We start from the raw sequence: 24,756 nt of genomic DNA, 5'->3' as shown, positions 1-24,756 counted from the left end.
TATAGAATAAGTTTAGTTAAATAAATTAAACCTCTTTAATACATAGGACAGTATTCAATATTTCAGTAGGTATATGATTATCAATAAAACATAAAATAAAACGTAATTAACTTCAAAAACGTTTTATATATAGAAAAAAAAAAACAATAAAAATAACTTCTGTAACTTTAAATACCTACTTGAAGCAATACAATATACAACATATTGTTTTGTTCGTAAACAAAAAAACATAATAATAATAAATTATAAAATATAATATAAAACTTAAATATTAAACGTAATATGTATTAACTTAACTTCAAAAACTTTAAAAAAAATAATAAAAATAACTTCTGTAACTTTCAATACTTGTATAATACAATATAAAACAAAATATAATATTATTGTTCCATTCAAAATAAAATAATAATAGGTGTATTGGTCTATAATATTAAACACTATGGTTCATCCTAGGTACATCTTCTTGGCTGTAGTCTGGAGGTGAGATTGGTGAACTGTAGTTTTGTGGAACCGAGTACCTTGAAGAGGGGTGCACAGGTAGATACGGTTGTGAATAGCTGGGATAGGTGAGAGAAGTTTGTTGACCAAAATTGTTTGGATAATTATTGAATTGGTGAATGTTTGCGTTAAAATTCTGCAAGTGGTCAATAGGAGGGTTTAAAATATTTTTTACTGATTGCATGAATGCTATTTTAAAATCGAGTTTTGGTTGTCATTCTTTTTTTTGAATTTTGGGAGGAATGATAACTAGAAAGCTTTATCAGGATCCATGTCTTCCGAGCGTGATTGTGTGGGTGGGTGTTGCATAAGGTGCCGTAAATTTTGTTGGAATGGGGTAATCTTTTGTTTTTTATTCTGAGGCCCTGGTGTATTCATGCTGTTTGATGGTGGAGGTGAAACATAATCTTTTTCGGAAATGTCACCAGCGTCAACAATAATTTCTATTTCTGGATCATGAATTTTAATAATAATGTGAATGTTAAGAAAAGAAATTTGTTCCCAAAATGTATTTTACTTACTATCTTTTTTTTAAAACTGGGTGTAAAAATGATAGTACATCAGCATAAGCATATTTTTTGGTAGGATTTGCTCCACTACCACTTGGTGTACTATTTTTTTGTTTAATGTCTCGAGCAAAATTGTCTGATATTTTTCCATTTTTTTTTAATTTCATCGACTAAAAAGTATTTTTGTATAGAGATAAATAATTAAATTAAATTTTAATTAAATGAATTAAAATAATTTAACTATCTTGGCAGATAATTGTGTTAAATTTAGAATTTAATTATATAATTTTTATTATAGATAGTAATTTTTGTATTAATTAATTAAAATTAATATAAAAAAATAATTAATATAATAAAATAAATTATTAAATTATTAGGTATTATAAATATATTAATAAATTAAAATTATCTTCAAAAATAAATTTATTTTCATAATAAAAGTTTTATATATTAAAATATAGTTTAAAGTATAGAATAAATATATATTTAATGTAATTAATTTAAATAATATATTTTTATAATTTTTATTAATATTAAATTCATTAAAAGCAATTCTTGAAATATATAAAAAAATAATTATTAAACCTCCAATATGTTGAATAAAAATTATAAATGAAATTCATGCTGTTTTATTAATTATGTTAATTATAAGAGTTAAAATTATAGTTTGAATTAAAATAATTAAATTTGATCTAATGGGTGATTTTATTATAGTCAATAAAATTGCTATAATTAAATTATTTATTTTGGTATAGATATATTTTCTTATTTAATATTTATATTAGGTACTTGAATTATTAGATTAGTTCAGGGGCGGACTGGGAGATTGTCGGCCCAGGGGGAAATACAGCTTAGCGGCCCTAAATATTTTACTATATTATTACTATTTCAGTTGTGACTTTATAAATAATATGAATGTTTTATTACTATAATTTAAAATAAATGTAAATTTTACTTGTAGAACTATTTAAAAAAAAATATAAATACCTTTATAAAATTCAATTTCCTTTATTTATCGTATGAACATAATATTTTTTATTTTTTTTTACAATTGAATGTGTTTAGATGTTTAACTTAACATTTTTTTCATTAATGGTGAGCTTTGTTTCACATGTTCTAAAATATCATCAAATGATACTTCCTCCAATAACTCTTTCTCAACACTCATCATCATAAACGATTCTAATTTTTCCTGGCTTAGTGATGAACGTAATCTATTTTTTATAATTTTTAACTTACTAAAATACCGTTCACAGTTAACCTGTGTAAAAGACAATGTTAATAAATATTCATAAGCTAAAAATAAATTGGTAAAAGCCACTGAATGCATGTTATATTTGTACAGCAACTTATAACAACAAACTAAACAACCCGAACAGTTTGTATTTTTACAACTTGCAACTCCTGTAAAATTAAAAAAAAAAAACTTATATCAATTTATTGATTCATATATTATTTCTTTAGAATACTTTGCTTACCAGGTTTATTGTTAGAATTTCTACCAATCATATTTTCGTCACCATTCAGAACAATATTGTCAATGTATGTTTCGTCATCACTCACATCCTCATCATCAAATTCGTTTGATTCATTTTCATTGAAATAAATATTCGTTGTTCTTTCACAAATATTTCCAACTAAACCTTTGAATATTTTGGAAAAAGCTATAAGTTCTTCAACTAATTTTTTGTGATCAATACATGCTAATTCTGCTAATTTTTGTAAGCCATGTTTAGGAATTGATTGTATGAAATCTTCTTGAAAACAACTAGGGTGTAAAAACTGTGCATCAGCTATTAATTCTTTATTGTTGGAAAACCTTTCATTCAAGCTCATATTCAATTGATCAATTATATTCTGAAATGTTTGTACTCTATACTGGTCAAGACAGGTTGAAAAGGTGAAATCTTGGTTATTTTCATCAAAATATGTCTTTTTTCTCCTTATACGGTGTTCTGGAAATGTCTCTTCTATGACTATGTCATCTGAAATATTTAAGTTTGAAAGTTTGTCGTTCATATTTTTAGTAAACAGTTCAGCATTTTTTACAACATTATGAAATGAAATAGTTTTTTTATCATTTTTGGTTCTTTCAACCATTTTCCATGCTGATACAAAATCAAGATGTTTTGTCTGTAAGTAGTCAGATGTAGGTCTGATAAAATAAAATATATCTAAGAAAATATGTGCTGTTAATATAGTTTTAAATTCGATTAAATTTTTTAATAAGGAACTTGCCTCCGAGGTTGTAATATTATCAAAAGAGTCATCCACTGTAATATGTTGTAATGCACTTATAATAGTTGGAAATAAACAATCGTTACCTTTGAAAACCCATTCTAAAGCTTTATGTCTTGCCCACCATCTAGTATTTGTTTCGGCTACTTTTTGCAATTTTCTTAGTTTATGTGAACCAATATTAGTGTTATTATAACTTTCACGAGTCCAAATATTCATCCGTTTGTAAGAACTACCAAAAAAAGTAGCTAAACGATTTAAAAGACCAAAAAGACTTTTAGAGGCAATATTTTTACAAACATCTATTACACATAAATTTAAAATGTGGCTATAACACCAAATGTATATGGAATTTTTATTCTGAGATTTAATGAAAGACTGTAATCCATTAAATTGGCCACTCATATTACTTGCGCCGTCAAATGATTCCCCTACTATATTTTTAAATTCTAGTCCATGTTCTAAAAAACAACAATTTAGTAACTGATATAAATCTTTACCAGTAGAACTTCTAACTTCAACAATTGCAAAGAGCCTTTCTTTTATTTCACCATTTGCACAATAGCGGACACATATTGAGGCTTGATCAATGACGCCAATGTCTTGCGTACTATCTACTTGTATACTAAATTTTTGTTGGCCAATTTCATTTTTTATTTTGTTTCTTAAAGATAGCAAAATGCCTTGAATCACCTTGTCAACAGTAGTTTTAGAAAGAAATGTTACCAACGATCCTCGACCTTTTGAGTTTAATTTATTATCCTGTTCAAGTTTAACTTTTCTTAATTTACTCTTTTTTATAGATTTCTGTAAATGTTCATTCAATATTGAATCTCGTTGAGCTGCAAATTTTATCATTTCAAGAAAATTACCTTTATTTGATACTATATCATTAAAATTAGCTAATGTTTCGTTAGATGTTGGTCCTCTGTAGGGTAAATTTTGACGTCCAATGAACTTGACTATATCAAAAACTTGTTTTAGTATGTGGATATTATTTTCTACCTCTTTTTTTCTTGTAATTACAAGATTTCGGTTGATTGAATATTCAATTGACATTTCATTTGATGCTCGAAAATAGTGTTCAACTGCATTAGAGTGAATATGAGAGTTTTCATGACGTTCAATAGCCGAGTAAACATGTTTGAAATTTGTACAACCTTCAGAAGAAGAAAAATTACTACTTGCTTTATTCAGTCCAAATGCAATACAAATAGAACAAAACATAGCATCTATGCCATTAGAATTTTTTAAAATTGATAACCACTTTCTGTGAATTTGTTTACCAAGAACAGATCTATAATAAACTTTATTGAAATCAATAACAACACTTTTTAATACTGTTGGTTGAATTGTATTTTTCTTTACAAAATCTATTTTATCGGAAATCGATGAGCTGATAGGTAATTTAAAGTTAGTAAAATTAGTTTCAATAACTGAATCTTGATCGAAAGACCCATCAGAGACACCAGAGTTTGCATCAGTAAGTAAGCCATTTACATCATCATCAGGAATATCAAAAACATTGTCATTAGTGATAGGTAATTTAAAGTTAGTAACATTAGTTTCAATAATTGAATCTTGATCGAAAGACCCATCTATTACACCAGAGTTCGCATCAGTAGGTAAGCCATTTACATCATCATCAGGAATATCAAAAACATTGTCATTACCATCATTGCAATCAAGTTCTCTCTAGAAAATTTTTTTCCTAATTATTATTACTATTTACTGACAACTGACATTTATAATAATATAAATAATTTTAATATAAGAAATATTTTATAATAAGAAATCAATAAAAAATAAGCTGATGCACAAAAGAGATACAGTAATGGTGACTCATATTATTGAATAAATTGTAATTTGTAACCAACATTTTTTAATTCTACCACAACAACTGAAATTATTCCAAATACTTGAACTAAGTGTCTTATATATCATTGATTCATTCATATGCAAATCACACACCAAACATAATAAGTTAAGTTATTTTACTTTCTAAATTAAAGTAATCAACTATTAAAATACTTATTACTTACCTAATTACTTTTAATTAAAATAATTTTATTTATAAATAAGAAATGGAAAATGAACTCAGTAAAATGTATTAAAAAAATTTATAAATAAATTTATCAATAAATAATATATAATATATATATTAATATTTTGTATGTTAAATGTATTTATTATAAATTTTATAATTTTAAAAATAACAATTATATTATATAATAGTCTGATTTAAAGTCAAAATTAAACGTTATAATTGAAAAAAACATAAAAAGTCGGCTAGTGGATTTTGACGAATTTTTGTCGAAATTTGAACTTCAAATGCTAATAAAAAAATTTGTGCCTATGGATTCTTATAATTTTTTAATCACTATAAAAAAAACATATGAAGAATATATATATTTATACATCATTGTAAAATCAATACATTTATCACTCCATTCAGAATCTAAAAGTATAACATATATAAAATAAGTATGCATTTATATAGTCAAACAGAGAAAATATAAAAACAATTGCATGAACTTTGAACATCCATCTACTCTTTAATAATTATATTTATTATCAATAGACAGTAAATTTTCCTTTATCTTTACCGTACATAAAAGCTTTAAAATTTATTGTTTATAAAATAAATCATAAAACGATAAATTTCTGTAGTTATGACTTAAAATATAGTCCAAAATATTCCAAAACATGTTGTTTTTAGTGAATAAAAATCAGAAGCACACAAAAGAAAGTTATGTGTTCAAAAATTTAACTGACTATATTTATTATGTCACTAATTTCAACAATTAAGGTTGATACTAAGATTCTGGTTACAAACATAATATATAACTAACCTTTTCTTTTACAGCAATAGAATTTGTAGCATTAGATTGGCTAATATTGCTAAAACAAATTTTTGTCTGCTTCGGATCTGAAGCTGCAGACTTTAATTCTGCCGCTCGTTTTAAACGTTTTTTTTCTGCGCCACCTTTTACTTTATTAGAGCTGTTCATATTAAATTTGTATATTTTATACGAAAAACTTAAACAAACTATACACAATAGTACAATACACTGAAATAGTCTGACTATTATAGACTATAGTCACCAATTACAATTTACAATATCGAAAACGTAAATGTCTCGTGTTCAACCCGCGTCCCGCACTGCCACAGTCCACAGTCGCTCAGTCGCAGATAGTGTTTTAAGGATAAAAATAAACATTTTCTGGGAAATAAGAATTAGATATTTAGACACGTTTATCTAATGATAAAAAATAAAAATAACCCATATAAAAGACAACCAACAATATTATGTTAGTTTCATCGATAACAAAAATAATGAATGATTTTTAATTACATATATTTATATTACATAAAATATAGTAATAGAGTAAACGAGTAAAGAATAGATCCGCAATTATTTATTAAGTCTAAATACAAACCAGTTGGAAATTGATCGCATGTCAATGACTAATAGAAATATATTGTTAAATATTATTTATTAGTTGACTACTTGACTAAATATATTACAAGTTTATTGTTGGACGACCGGCCCAAATTTCACAATTTAGACTGGCCCAGGGGGATATTTCCCCCTAGCCCCCCTGGCCAGTCCGCCCCTGGATTAGTTTATATTTCTAGATTTAATTTAAAGAATATTTACAATAACATCTCTCGTTAGTCTTGGATAATCCATTTTTACGTAAAAAGTTACTTAAAAAAAAGGGTTGCTGTTCATCCCATAAATCGCCGAAGAAAAATGTATGGAGAGTATCATCATTTGTATAATGACTTAAGGAAATCACCAGAGAGATTTTTCGAGTACTTACGAATGTCAGTTGAGACGTATGATTTTATTTTATGTAAAATCAGTCATCGTATTAAAAAGAAAACCACAAACTTCAAAAAACCAATATCACCTGCTGAAAGATTATACGTAACTATAAGGTAAGTAAATATTTAAATAATAAAACAAGGATCCAATGTAACACCACAAATATGTTATTATTATAATTCAACCTTTATAAATAGTTATGACTCATAACTTCTTAACTTATAAATAGGTATACAACATTTTAAAAAGTAACTTATAACATTATATACCATGTATTGCTAATAACAATAAAAAAAAAACAGTCTTTTGTTTCATAATGCACTAAATATGATATAATATGTGTTAGGTTATATTAGGTTTATATTAGGTTATATATAGGTTGTATTTAAAATGTTAATCTAGTGTGTTATTAACATTGTACAAATGTTGATTAGTTTCTAATGGCTAGGCTTAGGGACTTCTAGCATTTACATACTTTTGTTAATTATTGTTAAATACAGCAGAGTGCGAAATAAATTCGTTTCTAGGTGCCATGATATCAGATCTAAAATTTGAATGTGCATATTTTTGCATATTTGATAGATTTTGCAGGAGAGTGCATATTTTAAAAATGTTATGCTTATTTTGCATATTTTGTCAAAAATTTCAAATTTCGAATTAAAATATAATTTTTGTGTAAGTATAAACTATAAATAATACTATAAACCCGTATCGATCGTCGTAAAACCCGCTGGATATCGACCGGATGTCGATAAAGATAATATTCGATATAGAATAATAAATTATTAATTGTTTAGTGTTCAGTCAGTCAATTATTATCCGTCGTTGTTTTTGCTTCTCGCCGTCTCGCAACCACGCAACATCGAATCATAAGTAAAATGTCGTGCGAGTATATTTTGGAATATTGTATAATGCCGAAAGTACAACAGTCTACGAGTAGCCGACTACAAAGTTTTGTTTCGGAGTTTAAAGATACATTTACATCCGATGGACACGTTTTATTTTGTGTACTATGTGAAAAAAAAGTGGGAAGTGATAAACGATTCAATGTGGTCCAACACCTAAATACTGAAAAGCATTGCAGAGCAGTAAAACGGAATGAAAATAAAAAAAATAAGGTAATACAACAATTAGTTTCAAACTCAGACTTGGGTAACAAGAGTTCTTTCAACAAAGATTTGTGTAAAGCTTTGCTTTTATCAAATATTCCATTAAATAAATTATCGAACAACGAGTTCAAAAGCTTTTTAGAAAAATATACAAATGAAAGCATACCTAGTGAAACCACTTTACTTAAAGGGTACGTAGACGACATTTATCAAGAAACTCTGTTGAAAATTAGGAACTATGTTGACAAAAAAAAAAATTTGGGTATCTGTTGATGAGACTACGGATGTCACCGGGCGTTTTGTGGCAAATGTTGTAATAGGAACACTGGAAATTGATAGGGCAGGGGAAATTTTTTTATTGCATTCCGAAGAATTAGAAAAAAATAACCATTCAACTATATTTAAGTTATTTGACAAAGCTATGGGAATATTATGGCCCGAGGGAGTTCAGCATGATAATGTTTTATTGTTTTTAAGCGATACTGCCCCGTATATGGTGAAGGCGGGTAAATGTATAAATACTCTTTACTCTAAATGCATACATTTAACTTGCCTCGCTCATGCATTTCATAGAATTGCCGAAAAAATTCGTGGCGAATTTTCAGATGTTGATAAAGTAGTAGCCTCAGTTAAAAAAGTGTTTCGAAAATCACCTGTACGCATTAAAACATTTTTAAATATGACAAACAATGAAATTCCGTTGCCACCAGAACCCATATTAACAAGATGGGGGACTTGGATAAATGCCACTAATTAAAACCGCTAAAAAGTATTTAAAAAAAAGTAATCTTCCATGTCAACTAATATTTATCAAAGCAAATTTTGAATTTTTACCTCGAGCGATAACATTTTTAGAAAAAAGAGGTACTAAGCTGTCGGATTCGTTAAAAATAATTGAAGATACAAAAAATAAAATCAGTCACTTGAAATGTACAAAGGCTATACCATTTGTAAATAAAATGAATGATGTTTTAGATAAAAATTCTGGTTATAATATTGTGTTGAAAATTTATAAAATATTAAGTGGTGTAGTGGAAAATTTGGAAGGTTTGCCTGAAGATATGACAAATGATGATTTGGCATACTTTAATTATGCTCCAATTACTTCTGTAGACGTTGAACGGAGTTTCTCAATTTACAAAAATTTATTGTCCCGTAATCGTCGGAGATTTACATTCGAAAACATAAGAAAGTATTTAATCGTACAATGTTATTTTCAAGAAACTCAAAATGATTCAGAATTAATGATGTAATTTTTACAGAGAATATATATATTTTTTATACAAAACAATTGTTTTATTTAAGTAGAAAAATTATGCCATTTAAAAATATTGTAATATTATAATATTTTATTGTATTTTATTTTGTTTTTATTTTATTTTTCAACATTTTATATTAATATTTATTTTTTCAAATTTAGTTGATGCATATTCAATAATAAAACTTGTATCTTTGATTAATAATTTTTAGTTTTTAGTTATTGTTTATTAATTAGGTATTAGATATAAATTTGAACTAATAATTTTTTTTTAAGTTAAAAGTGAAATTAACCTAGATTTAGTGGACATATTTTAATGATTTTAGAAGCATATTTGTGTATTTTTTAGAACTATAAGTCCTTAAGCCTTCTAATGACATATTTCCACTCAGTATGTCAACACCTACGGTTGTGTTCATGTTCGGCACATTCCATTGGGTTTTCTCACTTCTTTGTAAAGATGCATTTTCTTCATTATTATATGGCCGATAAATTTGTCTTTGGACTGGTTGCTGAGATGATGTGGTTTGTATGAGTGATACTTCTGGATTACATGCATAACTATTAGATGAATAGCTTTTTCTTTTTTAAACGTTGAGCACAGCATTTTGTATTTCACTTCTAAGTTCCAGTTTTTCTAGTGCTTGCAATTCATTGAAATAAGGCAAAAGAGTTAATAGAAATTGAGCGTTTGGATTTTCAGGTTTTTTTTCACTATCTTGTGCTTTTTGTAAAATGGCAATTTTTTGTTCTTCAAGTTCTATTTTTTTTGAGTATTGTCTCTTTCAATACGTCTTTTTTTAATATTTGGATTATTGAGTGTTTGGGTATAATATTTGAAGTAGAAGTGGTTTGAGAAATAGACGTGGAGGGTGATAAAGCCTCAGAGTCAGCATTAATTGCGTATCCACTATTTCTATAAAACTTTTCATATTGAGCTCCAGAAAATGATTTTTGAGAATTTTCTTCAATGCTTAAGTTCCTACATACTGCTAGGTATAATAGTGTCTTTAACAAACATCATCAAATTAAAAAAATGGCCATTTGCTCTGTATTCGCTACCACAAAACCGTCCACCCGAACAAAAAAACGACTTTTTGGTTTTTTTGCATTCTTTCCTGAACTTATCCTTTAATATTTTTTCCATTTATCTTTTGCATCATGTCCTAAAAAATAATGGGTTTGTTATGGGCTACGAGATATCTATAAGATATCTACGAGACTACAAGGCTAAGTTAGTATGACCATGCCTCATGTCAAGGGTAATGCGGATGCTACTATGACCATGACACGTGTCGGGATAGTAAGCGCACCAATAATTACAGTGCACTAATGATGCATTTGAGATGTTATTACACATTCTCAAATTCGTGTCCGAATTTGCAACAACAACAACAAGGACACCTGGTTTTACCCAGAAGGCGAAAACACGACGTAAACAAGAGACGCACCACAATATATAAGGGAGCCCGAAGACCAGCAACGGCAGATGTACCAAAGCTATCAACAACAGAGCACTTTCACGTCACTCAGCCACTTATTTAATTTGTTACATGTATTTTGTTTGTATGCAATAAAACATATTACGTTATTAAGTTTAACTTTCATTCAAATTAACTATTTGGATTCAAATCTGATACTGGCACGCAACAATTTGGCGCAGTCGGTAGGATTCACTTTTCAAGGAGGCAAACCGTCAAAGGCTACCATCAACAAGGAAGATTGCGCAGTCTACCTCGTTGATAACTTCAGAAGAGAAGACCATTCAATTCAACGTTGCAGAAAGTATCAGACAGGATGACAACATCAACGAACGTCGCATTATTGTGAGTGAATAGTTAATTAATTATATATACACGGATATATGTTCAAAATATAAAACCTAAGAAATATCATTTAAGTAACTGAATATATTTAAGTAGGTCGTAAAAAAACTATTTAGGAATTTTTTTTTGATTATTAAAGGGCAATTGATTTATTTGAATTATTATTGAGAAATATTGAGTTATTATATTATTATTGAGGGCATATTGAGTTATTTGAGTTATTATTGAAATTATTTTTTGAGGGCATATTGTTGAATTATTGAGATTATTATTGAGAATTATTATTGAGGGCATATTTTTGAATTATTGAGAATTATTAAAGGCATATATTATTGAGATTATTATTGAGTTATATTATTATAGTTGTTTGTAAAACGTATCAAATGAGTGTGAAAGCAATTTATGGAGAACACAGGTACATCTCCTTTGGAAGTAGCTAATCCATCGAATAAGACGTCTTTAGAAACTCCAGATTTGAGTTTAGAAGTATTAAATAAAACCCAACAGTTGATTGATTTGGGAGCCCTAGTAGAAGCCCTAGCCCTAGTAAAAGCCCTAGCCCTATTGAAAGCCCGAAAGAACGCCCTAGTTTATTTAGAAACCAAAGTGAACGCCAGAGCGCGAAAATAAAACACAGCTTAGAGAGAAGTTTAAGTTTAGACAATAAAAAGGTTACACGTAGCAAGGTTACGGACGATTTTGAACATATTGAGTTAACGTTCGGGAGAAAACCGCGTGTAAAGAAAATGGTTACCATAAAATTAGAGGAAGCATTTAAGCTTATACCTATGTGTACGGGAGAAGACGATATCTATCCGTTCATGAATGCATGTGATATGGCAGTAAATTTAGTTGAAGAAAAATGCGCACCGACTTTAGTTAAATATATAACAACTAGGTTATCCGGTAGAGCATTAGAAATGATAAAATATAAAAATTTGCTAAATGGGTATACATTAAGAGTTATTTATCGGATGCTTTTGAAGATACGACAACTGCTTCAAGTTTGCAGATACAATTAAATTCCATTAAGATGCGTCATGGTGAAGACGTCAATGATTATTGTCATAGAGTAGAAAAATTGTATTATAAATTATGTAATGCGTGTACACTTAATAAAGAAGAATCAGAAGCAAAAGTAATTCACGAAACTTTAAAAGAACAAACACTGAATATTTTTATAAAAGGATTAATAAGTCCTATAAGAACAATTGTAAAGGCACGAAATCCTAAAACATTAGAGGTAGCTAAGCAATTGGCAAAAGCAGAAGAAGTAGAATATAATTCAGAAAGAGAAAATAACGGATACAGGAACGATTTTAATAAAGGCAATTATAATGCTTCACGACAAAATAATAATAATTTCCAACGTGAGAATAATACAAGAAATAATAATACGAATAGTCGTAATAGGAATTTCCAACCAAATAACTTTAGTAAACCGAGTTATCAAGGACGGACAAATAATTACACTCAGCAAAATATTTTAATAGACCACCTATTAAATGCTATAACTGTAATGGTAATCACTATGCAGCTCAATGTAGAAAAAACCTGCAAGTAATAATAATCGTCCATCTAATCGGAATAGTTTTACTCAACCACCAACAAATTATAACGCACGCGCAACCACATGTGCATATTGTAAACGAAGTGGCCATGATATAAGTGCATGTTATAAAAAACGTAATAATGAAAGTAGGAACCACAATTCGGGAAACGTGAACGTGTCGGGCGAGGACCGTGGTACTCGTTCGATAAACCAAATAATCGCGGAGGAAATGCACAATGTTACCACATCGTCGCTGCTTTAGAAAACAATCACATAACATGTATATCACCTGCGAGCAAAACAAACGAGTTAAATTTATTAATAGATACAGGTAGTCAGGTGAATATACTTAAAATAAATTGTTTACAAGGACAATTAAATATAGATGAAACACAAAAAATTAATTTAAGAGGCATTCATAAGGAGTTAATACAAACAATAGGCAAGATAAAAATACCAGTTATAATAAATAACAAGAATATAGACATAGAATTTTATGTAGTGGGAATGTTATTTCCTATACCCAAGGACGGTATATTAGGACATGAATTTTTACTAAAAAACAAAGTAATGGTGGACGTAGCCAAAAATAGGTTAATTATTCAAGATGATGAAGCAACCTTGCACGAAGAACATTGCGGTTCTGTTGTTTTTAAATTGCAACCACGTACGGAAACCGTCGTAGAAATAGCAATAGCTGATCCAGTCGTGGAAAGTAAAAGTATATACATACACAAACAACAAATTACAAATGACGTATATTGCAGTAGTACGGTGTCTACTGTGAATAAAGGGAAAGCAATAGTTAGTATGTTGAATATATCTGAGGAGATAAAAGACATAGACGTAACCGATATAAATAAGATATTATGAGTGAATATGAGATATATACGGTAGAAACAAAAAATAGTTATAATGAACGTATAACGCGTTTGAGACAAATAATAAGAACTGATCATATGGATGAGAATGAGAAAAAATCTATTTATAAAATATGCGAGAAGTATAATAACATATTTCATATGGAAGGGGACATGCTAACCTTCACCAACGCGGGAACTCATATAATAAGATTAAAAAACGACCAACCGCCTATATACCGAAGACCTTATAGACTTCCTCATGCACAACAAGATGAGATAAATACGCAAATTAAGAAACTTGAGGATAACGATATTATTGAAAGTTCAAGGAGTCCTTGGAACTCTCCTCTTTTACTAGTGCGAAAGAAAATTGACAATTCAGGTAAACAAAAGTTTAGAATAGTGGTAGACTTTAGAGCATTAAATGAAGTCACCATAAATGAATTCCATCCTCTGCCTAATATTACAGAAATATTGGACCAGTTAGGACAATGTCAATTATTTTCTGTTCTCGATCTTTCTAGTGGGTTTTATCAAATCAAATTAGAAAAAGAATCACGAGAATTAACAGCCTTTTCAACCAATCAAGGTCATTGGCATTTTAAACGCATGATTCAAGGCATGAAAACTAGTCCTGGAACTTTTCAAAGAGTTATGAACTCAGCTTTAGCTGGTTTAATAGGAATAAAATGTTTAGTTTATTTAGACGACATAATTGTTTACGGGAAAAATTTGTATGATCATAATGAGAAGTTAGTAGAAGTATTTGAGCGATTACAAATTAACAATTTGAAGTTACAACCAGATAAATGTGAATTTTTAAAACGTGAATGTGTATATTTGGGACACGTAATATCAGAAAATGGAATTAAACCTGATGAAAAAAAAGTGAAATCTGTGTTAGAATTTCCAAAACCAACTAATGTAAAAGATATAAAATCATTTTTAGGCTTAAGTGGGTATTATAGGAAATTTATAAATTCATATAGTGCAATTGCGAAACCTTTAACAAATCTTTTAAAGAAAGACATTAAATTTTTATGGAGTGATGAATGTCAAAAATCATTCGATAAATTGAAATCAGCTTTATGTTCTGAACCAATACTTAAATATCCAGACTTCACTAAGACTTTCATATTAACTACGGACGCGAGTAATAAAGCACTAGGGGCAATATTATCTCAGGGAGAAATAGGTCAAGACTTACCAATCTCTTATGCGTCACGGACGTTGAATAAAAGTGAAAATAATTATTCCACAACCGAGTTAGAATGTCTAGCTATAATTTTTGGGGTAAAACAGTTTAGACCATATTTATATGGAAGGAAATTTATAATACTTAGTGATCATCGCCCTTTGACGTGGCTTTTCAACTTAAAAAATCCATTATCGAAGTTAGCACGTTGGCGAATACAACTTGAAGAATATGATTATGAGATACGATATAAACCTGGGGTGCAAAATTCTAACGTAGATGCGTTAAGTCGTATGTATTCGATACAAGAAATTAAAAACGAGTCGTACGAGGAATTTCTTGGGAAAATGGAAACACAGTTAATTACTAATAGCAATGTAAAAGAAGCTATAGGTACACTTTTGGAGTCGCCAGTAGAGTATCATATAGTGACAGAAATAGCGAAACAATATAATTTAACATCAGGAATAAATTACGAAATAAAACGTAAGTTTGGAATTACTTCATTTTTACCAGTTAGTAAAGTGATAGGCGATACGCCGTATGTAGTACAGAATGACCGGTATATAATATTTCTAGTAACGAAAAATAAAGATCGTCAGAGGTCAACGTACGAGAATATGTATATAGCGTTAGTGAACTTGAAACAGTTTTGTGAGGAAAATAATTTAGATAAAATAGCAATGAATAAACTAGGTATGAATGATGATCTACAGTGGGAAAAAGTAAGGTCAATGTTAAGATACATATTTCGTAATACTAAGATCGAAATTATGGTATGTGCGAACGTAGAATATACGGAAGAAGAGAAAGTAACTATATTAAAGCAGTTTCACGATTCTAAACTAGGAGGTCATTTAGGTGTTAATAAAACTATTAAACGCATACAGAAGCAATTTAGATGGAAGGGTATGAAAGATGATGTTAAAAAGTACGTAAAAAATTGTACATCGTGTCAAGTAAATAAAATTTCAAATCGGCATGTAAAGCAACCAATGGCTATTACATCAACAAGTTCAAAACCATTTGAAAAAATATTTTTAGATATTGTAGGTCCATTACCAACGACCTTGTCTAGTAATAATTATATTTTAACAATGCAAGATGACTTATCTAAATACACGCTAGGAGTACCAATACCTAATCATCAGGCAAACACGGTCGCGGAAGCTTTTGTTATACATTTCGTGTGTGTACATGGAATACCGGGAACGATATTGACAGATCAGGGAACGGATTTCCTTAGCAAAACATTTACGGAAGTTTGCAAACTGTTAAAAATAAATAAAGTTAATACTAGTCCTTTTAGACCACAGACAAATGGAGGTCTCGAAAGATCACATAGAACTTTGGCCGAGTACTTAAGACATTATGTGGATAAGAATTTAAATAATTGGGATCATTTGTTACCATATGCATTTTTTGTATATAATTCAACGGTACATACATCAACTAATTTTCAACCATACGCGTTAGTGTATGGGCGTACGTTAGAAATACCAATTAAATTAAAATCCGAGCCAGAGCCACAATATAATTATGATGATTATTTATATGATTTGAAACAGAGTATGCAAGTGTCGCATAAATTAGCGAGAGAGAAGTTAATAGAACACAAAGTAAAAAGTAAGGACCGATATGACAAAAATGAGAATCCTGTAAATATACACGTGAAAGATTTAGTACTTTTAAAAGATAACGCACATAAAAACAAACTTAATTCACTATGGTTAGGACCATATGAAGTAATTGAAGTAATAGGAGATGAAAATATAGTTATACAACGTGGCCGACGAGGCATTACCGTACATAAAAATAATGTAAAACGGTATTATAATGATAAAGCAAATGATTAATTAAAATATATAGTATAAATGAATAGATTAAGGGAGTTTGTAAAAAAAAAAAAAAATAATATTAATGATATGTAATAAACTAACAAACCATATAACTAATGTTATTAAGTAGTACTATAATGAAGATATAATTTTACTTTTAGATTGGTGATGATGGTTGGACTTAACAGTGCTAATGAAATAAATTCATCGGAATATTATACATATGTACCCTATGAACAATCCAAGGTTTTTATTATGAAAATTTAGGCCCCACTAAGGTGATAGGAGCAGAGTATAAACTGGTTACGTATTTTTCACTTAAGGAATATAATACAAAGTACGACTTATTAGGTTTGAAAATGAAAAATATAACAAATATATGCACTGACAAACGTCATATAGATTTGTGTGGGAAATATCAAATAGTAATAACTGATTTATATGATGAAATAACTAATCAAAAAGAACGATTGTATATGTCATTAGGAGGTAGAGTTAATCAAACCGATGTATATCAAGAAAATAAACGAAACAAAAGGGGATTAATAAACTTTGTGGGTACGCAATGTATACATTATTTGGTGTATGTGATGATAAATGTGCAAAGAAAACTAGAGAAGCAATCAAACAAACAGAAGAAACAGGAGCTAATATTTTACATATAGTGAAATCGCAAACAACGGTAGTGAAAACAGCAGTTAAAAAGATTGCTAGTTCACTAAATCAAACAGAGGCACTATATAAAGAAATATCAACTAAAGAACAAAAATTACATGAGAGAATGATGCAATTACAGAATGTAACTGATGACGTATTAGATTTATTAATGGCTGACGAAGTCCATAATCTATACACTATAATAACTAATCAGTATGCGTATGAAACCTCAACGTTGGAACAGATAATAACAGCTGCAAGAGAGGGGTTAATACATCCAAGTCTTATGACACCACAAGAACTTGCATCAACATTGAAAACAGCAGAACGAACAATTAAAAAACAATATGCCATACCTATGGGAACAGAAGCGTCAGAATTAAGTGAATTTTTAAAAATAACAAAAATAAGCGTATACTATGAAAATGAACAATTGGTATTTATTACAAGAATACCATTGGTTGTCGACATAGAACTTTCATTATATAATATAATACCTTTACCAATAAAATTTGTTGAAGATGGAGTTGACTCATGGTATATGTCCACAAATACATATACTTACGTTGCAATAACTAAGGATAGAAAACAATTTACTACCTACACGGAAAAAGAGATGAAAGATTGCATTGAAACAGCAATATACAGAATATGCAAGGCTACACAGCCAATGTTAGATAACAATGATAATACACCATGTGAAATGCAAATATTTAAAGCACCGGATGCATTTCAAACGGGATGTACTATCAACAAATTTTCATTACTTAGAAACATTTACCACAGAATTCTTAATAAAAACACATGGATACATGCTGGAGATGATACTTTGACAATAAGTTGCACAGATTTACCCGAATCTTTTGTTCAAGAAGTTAAGGTTTCAGGTGCAATAACTATATTAGACATAAATTGTCAAGTATTCACACGTGACGCAGTGTTGACTCCTATAGAGGATATTTCGAGTACAAATTATAAAGATTTTGTACCTAATACTAAAATACAAAATATATTTAATAAAATACCTGAACATATACATAAATATAAATTGAGCGATGTATGGAATAATACATCAAAAATACAATTAACAGATCTGCACAGTGTGTCAAAATCACTTGATGAGATTCAGCAAATGATAGACGAAGAAGTTATTAGAGAACAAAGTCAAAAACACCAGTTCATACATTCAAATCTTTTGTATGTTACAATAATTTTGGCTATACTATCTATTATATTAATAATAGCCATATACATACTATTAAAATGTAGATACGTTAGCAATCGCCAAGTAATTGATATACCAAGAAGATTGGCTAACTATAGATCACAAATACGAAATGTAAGAAGGGGAAATTTTGCTTCAGAAATATATGATGAAGTACCATTTAGCGCACCATCATCACCACGTTAATTTTAAAATATTAATATTAATAATTCATTATTATTCGTAAAAAAAAAAAATAATAATAATAAATAATAACAAATAATATAAAAATAAGTATAATATAATAATCAATAATATAATATATTTAATCATATTATCATAAAAAAAAAACGATATGAAAACTTAATAAAGCATTTTAAAATATTAATATTAATTTTATACCTATGTGTAGATTCAGTTATTCAGTTATTTAATTTGGTATATGGGTAGAACGTAACGTTCGTGTGTAATGTTAATTAATTATTCACAAATTTATTTTATTATTTTTGTATTATTCAAGGTGAAGGAGATTCAAATATTTAAATATATATATTAATAATATATACTGTACTAACATACTTTATATTGTATTCTTGATTTATTTAAAATTTGATATAACTAATATTATTATTAAGTTACCAATGTAAACTGAATTTGTAAGTGTAACTGAGTGCATTTAAGAAAATTGTAAAGATTTCTGTCTTGCAGACATAAACCTTTTTTTTTGTGGGGAGGTGTTATGGGCTACGAGATATCTATAAGATATCTACGAGACTACAAGGCTAAGTTAGTATGACCATGCCTCATGTCAAGGGTAATGCGGATGCTACTATGACCATGACACGTGTCGGGATAGTAAGCGCACCAATAATTACAGTGCACTAATGATGCATTTGAGATGTTATTACACATTCTCAAATTCGTGTCCGAATTTGCAACAACAACAACAAGGACACCTGGTTTTACCCAGAAGGCGAAAACACGACGTAAACAAGAGACGCACCACAATATATAAGGGAGCCCGAAGACCAGCAACGGCAGATGTACCAAAGCTATCAACAACAGAGCACTTTCACGTCACTCAGCCACTTATTTAATTTGTTACATGTATTTTGTTTGTATGCAATAAAACATATTACGTTATTAAGTTTAACTTTCATTCAAATTAACTATTTGGATTCAAATCTGATACTGGCACGCAACAGGTTACTGAGTGGTTTTATCATAAAAACACCTATTAACATAATTGTAGAGGAGAGGTATATCTGGTTCCATAAGAAATAAGAAGCCTGATTTTTAAAATTTTAATTTTAAGTCCTTAAAATCATTGTTTTAAAAACATATTATTCATTATTTACTAATACCTAGGTAAATTGTAAAATTGTAAACGAGACTGAGTAAAATACCTACATTAAACTATACACTTATTTTAGAACTATGTACTAAAAGTATACAGTAGGGGTGGGGTGGACCTCAGTTATAGAGTAGGTCAGTATAATGTGTGGGTTAAAATTCGTTTGATAGACGATAGTTATTACGGTAGGTTATTTTGCGTGAAAATGTAAACACTCGTAAAATTTTTTTATGCAATAATCCTTAAATTTTCTTAACAATTGAGCTTAACTTATGGACAACCTAGTGTTAAATTTAAATTCTTAGCTTTTTATAATAAAATTTGTAGGTATACATTTTTAACTACAAAATAGTTAGCAAATATTCATCATGATTTTGACGAATTTTGTAAATATTTGCACTTCAAACGCTTATAAAAAAAAATTGTACCTATATTTTTTAATAATTTTTGAGTGACAGTAAGAAAACTGAACAACTCTGGTGGAGTCTTCTATTAAATTCTCAAGTATTTTATCGATACGGAATTTTTTTTTCAACATTTAAAAATCGAATATTTCAAATGGCTATCAATAGAGTAGAAATTATTGTAATATTTTGAAAATAAATTATATAAAGATAATCTAATTTGACTGGGCTATAAGTAACGTGACTTTTAAATAATTTAACTCGTTACTTTAAAAAAAAAAAGTATTTATTATTTAGATATTATAACATATCAATTTATGTTTTTATATAGATATTTATCAACGGGTCTTTCATTTCGAAATTTGGCTTTTTCGATGCGAATGGGTGCTTGCACAATAGCTAAAATTATTCATGAGACTTGTCAAGCTATATGGGAAGAACTTGTTAATGAATTTATGACAGTACCAACAAAAGAACACCTGGAAAAAGTGGCTATTGATTATTATAAACGTTGGGGATTTCCAAATTGCGTTGGGTCAATAGACGGAAAACATTGCCAAATTAAATGTCCTTCCCATTCTGGATCAAGTCACTTCAACTATCTTAAATATTTTTCTTTGGTTTTGCAAGGAGTTGCTGATGCTGATAAAAAAATTTTAACAATTGAAGTTGGCGCAAGAGGAAAACAGTGATGCTGGAACTTTTGCATCTTCAGAATTACTTTATTTGATAGACAACGATAAATTTAATATGCCTCCAGAAAAAAATTTGCCGGGGACAAATATTAAAGTTCCTCGTGTGTTAATTGGCGACGAAGCATATCCGTTAAAGCCATACTTAATGAGTCCATTTCCTTCTCGAGGTTTAAATGCAGCTACAGAAAATTTTAAAGATCATTTATCGAGAGCACGCAAATGCATTGAGTGCACTTTTGGTATACTTCGGGCTTAATGGTGACTACTTGGAAAAGACATAGAAGTCAGCTCAAAGAAAGCTATTATCATTATAAAATGTATGTGTATATTACACAATATTATCAGGGAAAAAGATGGAAATAGTGATTTAGATTACTGCAATATTATGCTTGGCACAGAAAATACTTGGGAAAATGAAACAATGGTTCAACGAGGGAGAGGCGCAAATGCTCTTCAAAGAGCCAAAGACATAAGAAATGCGTTCGTAGATTATTTTTTAAATAATTAATAAAATATATTATATTTAATATTTCTTTTTATATCTTATCTAAGGTTTTGGTGTTAGTACTATTCTAAAAATATAATAATTCTTGTCGTACACCACACCGCACACTTGTACGTACAGTATAATATAGTGTTATAGTGCATAGAATACGTTCGAATATCCGCCAAGTACCAACTACTACCTATTAAACCTACTATAAATATTATTATAGAATTAATAGAATTAAAATAATTAATATTATTTTTTTCTGCCCCCTTGAGCTTCGACATAACGGGAGTTAATTGTAATTTGTAATATTATACATATTATTTAAAGAAAATGAATATTAGTTTATTATATTATAATATATTATAAAATGTATAATACCAGTCAATCCAGCGATTTTTCCAATTGCTGCCCATATTTTTTTTTATTCTTTTCACAATTTTTATATCCCGGATGTGTGTCATCCCAAAGACTTGGTTTTGTCTGCACCTCGGAAATTAAAATTTTCCGTGTATTTTGACTTGTCTTTTTCGACATGAGCGATGTTGCTTGTTAACAAGTAAAATAACAACTGTAAACTGATTTCAGTATTCTATATTATTTTCAAGAGCAACGCGCGTCAAAATTCGAACATGTTCGATCTGTGATGCGACGCGACGTGACCCGTCGCTACCGCTCACAACTGCCGCTCGCCGCTAGTAATCAATGTACACACTCCGGTTTAATTACATGGGCTTAAATTTTTTTCCTAACGCGCCGCTCGCCGCTCGCCAATGTACACGCGGCCTTATGGTTCCAAGCGTCAACGCGTTCAAAACGCAAAACCGCGACAGGCAGCGGTGTCACGCGGCAACGCGCGTCAAAACCGCGCTAGTCTGTCGCACTTCATTTACACATGTATGCATTTCCATCCCGCGTTTTCGACGCGCGGTGCTCGCGCGTTTTCACCACGCGTCAAAACCGCTGTAGTGTGTCGCGGCCCTTAAGAGGACGCCACAACCGCATGTGTTGTCTCCGTCTTACATACATACAACATAGCAAATTTACGTTCAACGGAATCAATTTAATGCTATTATATTATTAACTGTTCTTACTAGTTAAGTATATGATATACTTATATCTACCACAGATTTCTATAAAGAACTAGATAGCGAACTCCTGCTATCAATTGAAGTCAGATTTTTCAGTTGGCATTATATGGTATTGTGTATGTAAATATTAATTATGTTGTATTGTATTTTATGATGCCTAAACTTGTTGTTTAAAAAAAATAAGAATATTTTATAGAAATCATTTTTCATTTATTTCTATACTTTACCATTAAAAACGATATTATTCCAAATACTATATACGACAATACGGGACACTTACTACTGTAAAACCTGGCGACCGGTCTTATCAATTCCCCCCGAGATTGATATTAAATTGTCTAACTTTACTCCTTAAAATATGATAATACTTCCCACCATTTTAGAAGATTGAATATCAATAATTGTCATCAATTAACAAGATTCATAAGTTAATAACAGGCGTAGTAATTACTTATATTACTTTTAACTGCTTAAAAAATAAAAATGGTGTCCAAAAAAGTATGCGCTATAAATCATTGTAAAAATGATTTAAGTGGTCAACAGAGATTGTCTTTTCACTCATTTCCAAAAGACGTTCATATGTAACTACCTATTTGTTTATTATAAAAATCATTCGTAAATCATAATACACTAGAATTATTATTGTTTATAATATTACAAATTTCAGTTCTCAAGAATGGGTTAAGTTTGCAAAAAATTCAAAAATAAATGAAGTTATGAGAACTTTTGGACATTTACATCTGAGTCTAAATTATAGTATTTGTTCAAACCATTTTAAACCAGAAGATTTTGTACCGAACAGGGGTTCTAGTAGAAGATTGTAAATTATACATATCTATAGTATTAGTATTATATTATACATTTTTTGTTTATGAATATTTTTTTAGATTGAAATATGGTGAAATACCTTCATTAAATTTACCAGTTACATCTCCTCCTTTAACTAAACCATTGTTGAAAAGTAAGGGTTTGATACATTTGATTATAAAATATATATACCAACTTATACCTAACTACTATAATAACAAACAATTGTTTTTTAGGTTTAAAATTAAATTTCAATAATATTTTTGAAAATAAAATGAAAAAAAATCAAATACACAGTCCATTGTTTTGTATGTATAAAAATTTGATCGTTTAACAACTCCTAAAAAACTCACAAGTTCAAAAAAAAACATTACCACAAAAGTTTCCGAGGAAAATAATGTTTTAACTGAAGAATGGAAGATACATAAGAATCCAGTAAAACGATCACTTTTTGGATCAGACCTAGATGCATCAACATCAAATTTAGCAAATATGTTACCAAAAAATGAACATAATATTATGGATGAATCTAAAGCAGGTTTGAATATTTATAAGATGTTTCATTTCCGGTCTGGGAGTTGGGACATGGTTTGTGTTGTATTTTTTTGTAATATTGTATTAAAATGTATGTACTACTAATTGTAAGAATAAGTACTAGAATTTAGATTTACAAGAGTAAAAAATTATTTACTTAGACATTTGTAAATTGCTATTAAAATAATAATCATTTAAATTATTATTTATAAATGTGTATTGTGAATGTTTGGTGGATAAATGTTACATAATTGCATAAATATAATTGTTATATAATTATATATTAGTTTTGTTCACGATCTTGGTTTTCTGTAATGGTATATTGGTATGTTATGTTATGTATTATGTTGGTTTAAGTGCTTTTTTTCCTTGGTCAACTTTTGATTTTATCTTGTAATTTACTATTATGTTTTTTTTTTCATCTTGTTGATGTCACCATTTTTAAAAAAAGTATCTTATGATTTAACCATAACCGAGTAATGAATACATATACACATTTTTTGTTTTAGAAGTACTTTATTCTATGTCGGTTAAAGCAAAAAATATTGTAGAAAATCAAGAAAGTATGATCCAATCACTGAAGGTTAAGTTAAGAAATGCTCAGAAATTAATATGCAAGGGTAAAAAAACAATATTAAAACTGAAACAAAAAAATAAAAAAGAAGTGTATGACAAAAAATCTAAAATGGATAAATTTTTAAGATCTAACATGATAGCTAGGTCTGAATTTCGGTTAAGTCAATTGAAAATAAGTGCAAAACGATACAAAGAAACAGAAAAGTCATTTGCGCTGGGTCTATA

General features: G+C 29.0%; 1 protein-coding gene and 1 pseudogene across 1 annotated transcript; both read left to right on the top strand.

Annotated features, from left to right (window-relative positions):
- The first annotated feature begins 8,924 nt into the window (after window positions 1-8,924).
- On the top strand, window positions 8,925-9,447 carry LOC126553681 (uncharacterized). The gene has a single exon (XM_050208819.1). The coding sequence runs from the start codon at window positions 8,931-8,933 to the stop codon at window positions 9,438-9,440; it is 510 nt and encodes a 169-aa protein (XP_050064776.1). The 5' UTR covers window positions 8,925-8,930; the 3' UTR covers window positions 9,441-9,447.
- Window positions 9,448-23,048: 13,601 nt separating this feature from the next.
- On the top strand, window positions 23,049-24,043 carry LOC126553687 (THAP domain-containing protein 2-like; annotated as a pseudogene).
- Window positions 24,044-24,756: the final 713 nt, after the last annotated feature.

The sequence above is a fragment of the Aphis gossypii genome, unplaced genomic scaffold (genome assembly GCF_020184175.1).
Source record: "Aphis gossypii isolate Hap1 unplaced genomic scaffold, ASM2018417v2 Contig00302, whole genome shotgun sequence".
NCBI classification, from domain to species: domain Eukaryota; kingdom Metazoa; phylum Arthropoda; class Insecta; order Hemiptera; family Aphididae; genus Aphis; species Aphis gossypii.
The sequence above is the reverse complement of the archived record's forward strand: the minus strand, read 5'-3'. Positions and strand labels throughout refer to the sequence as shown.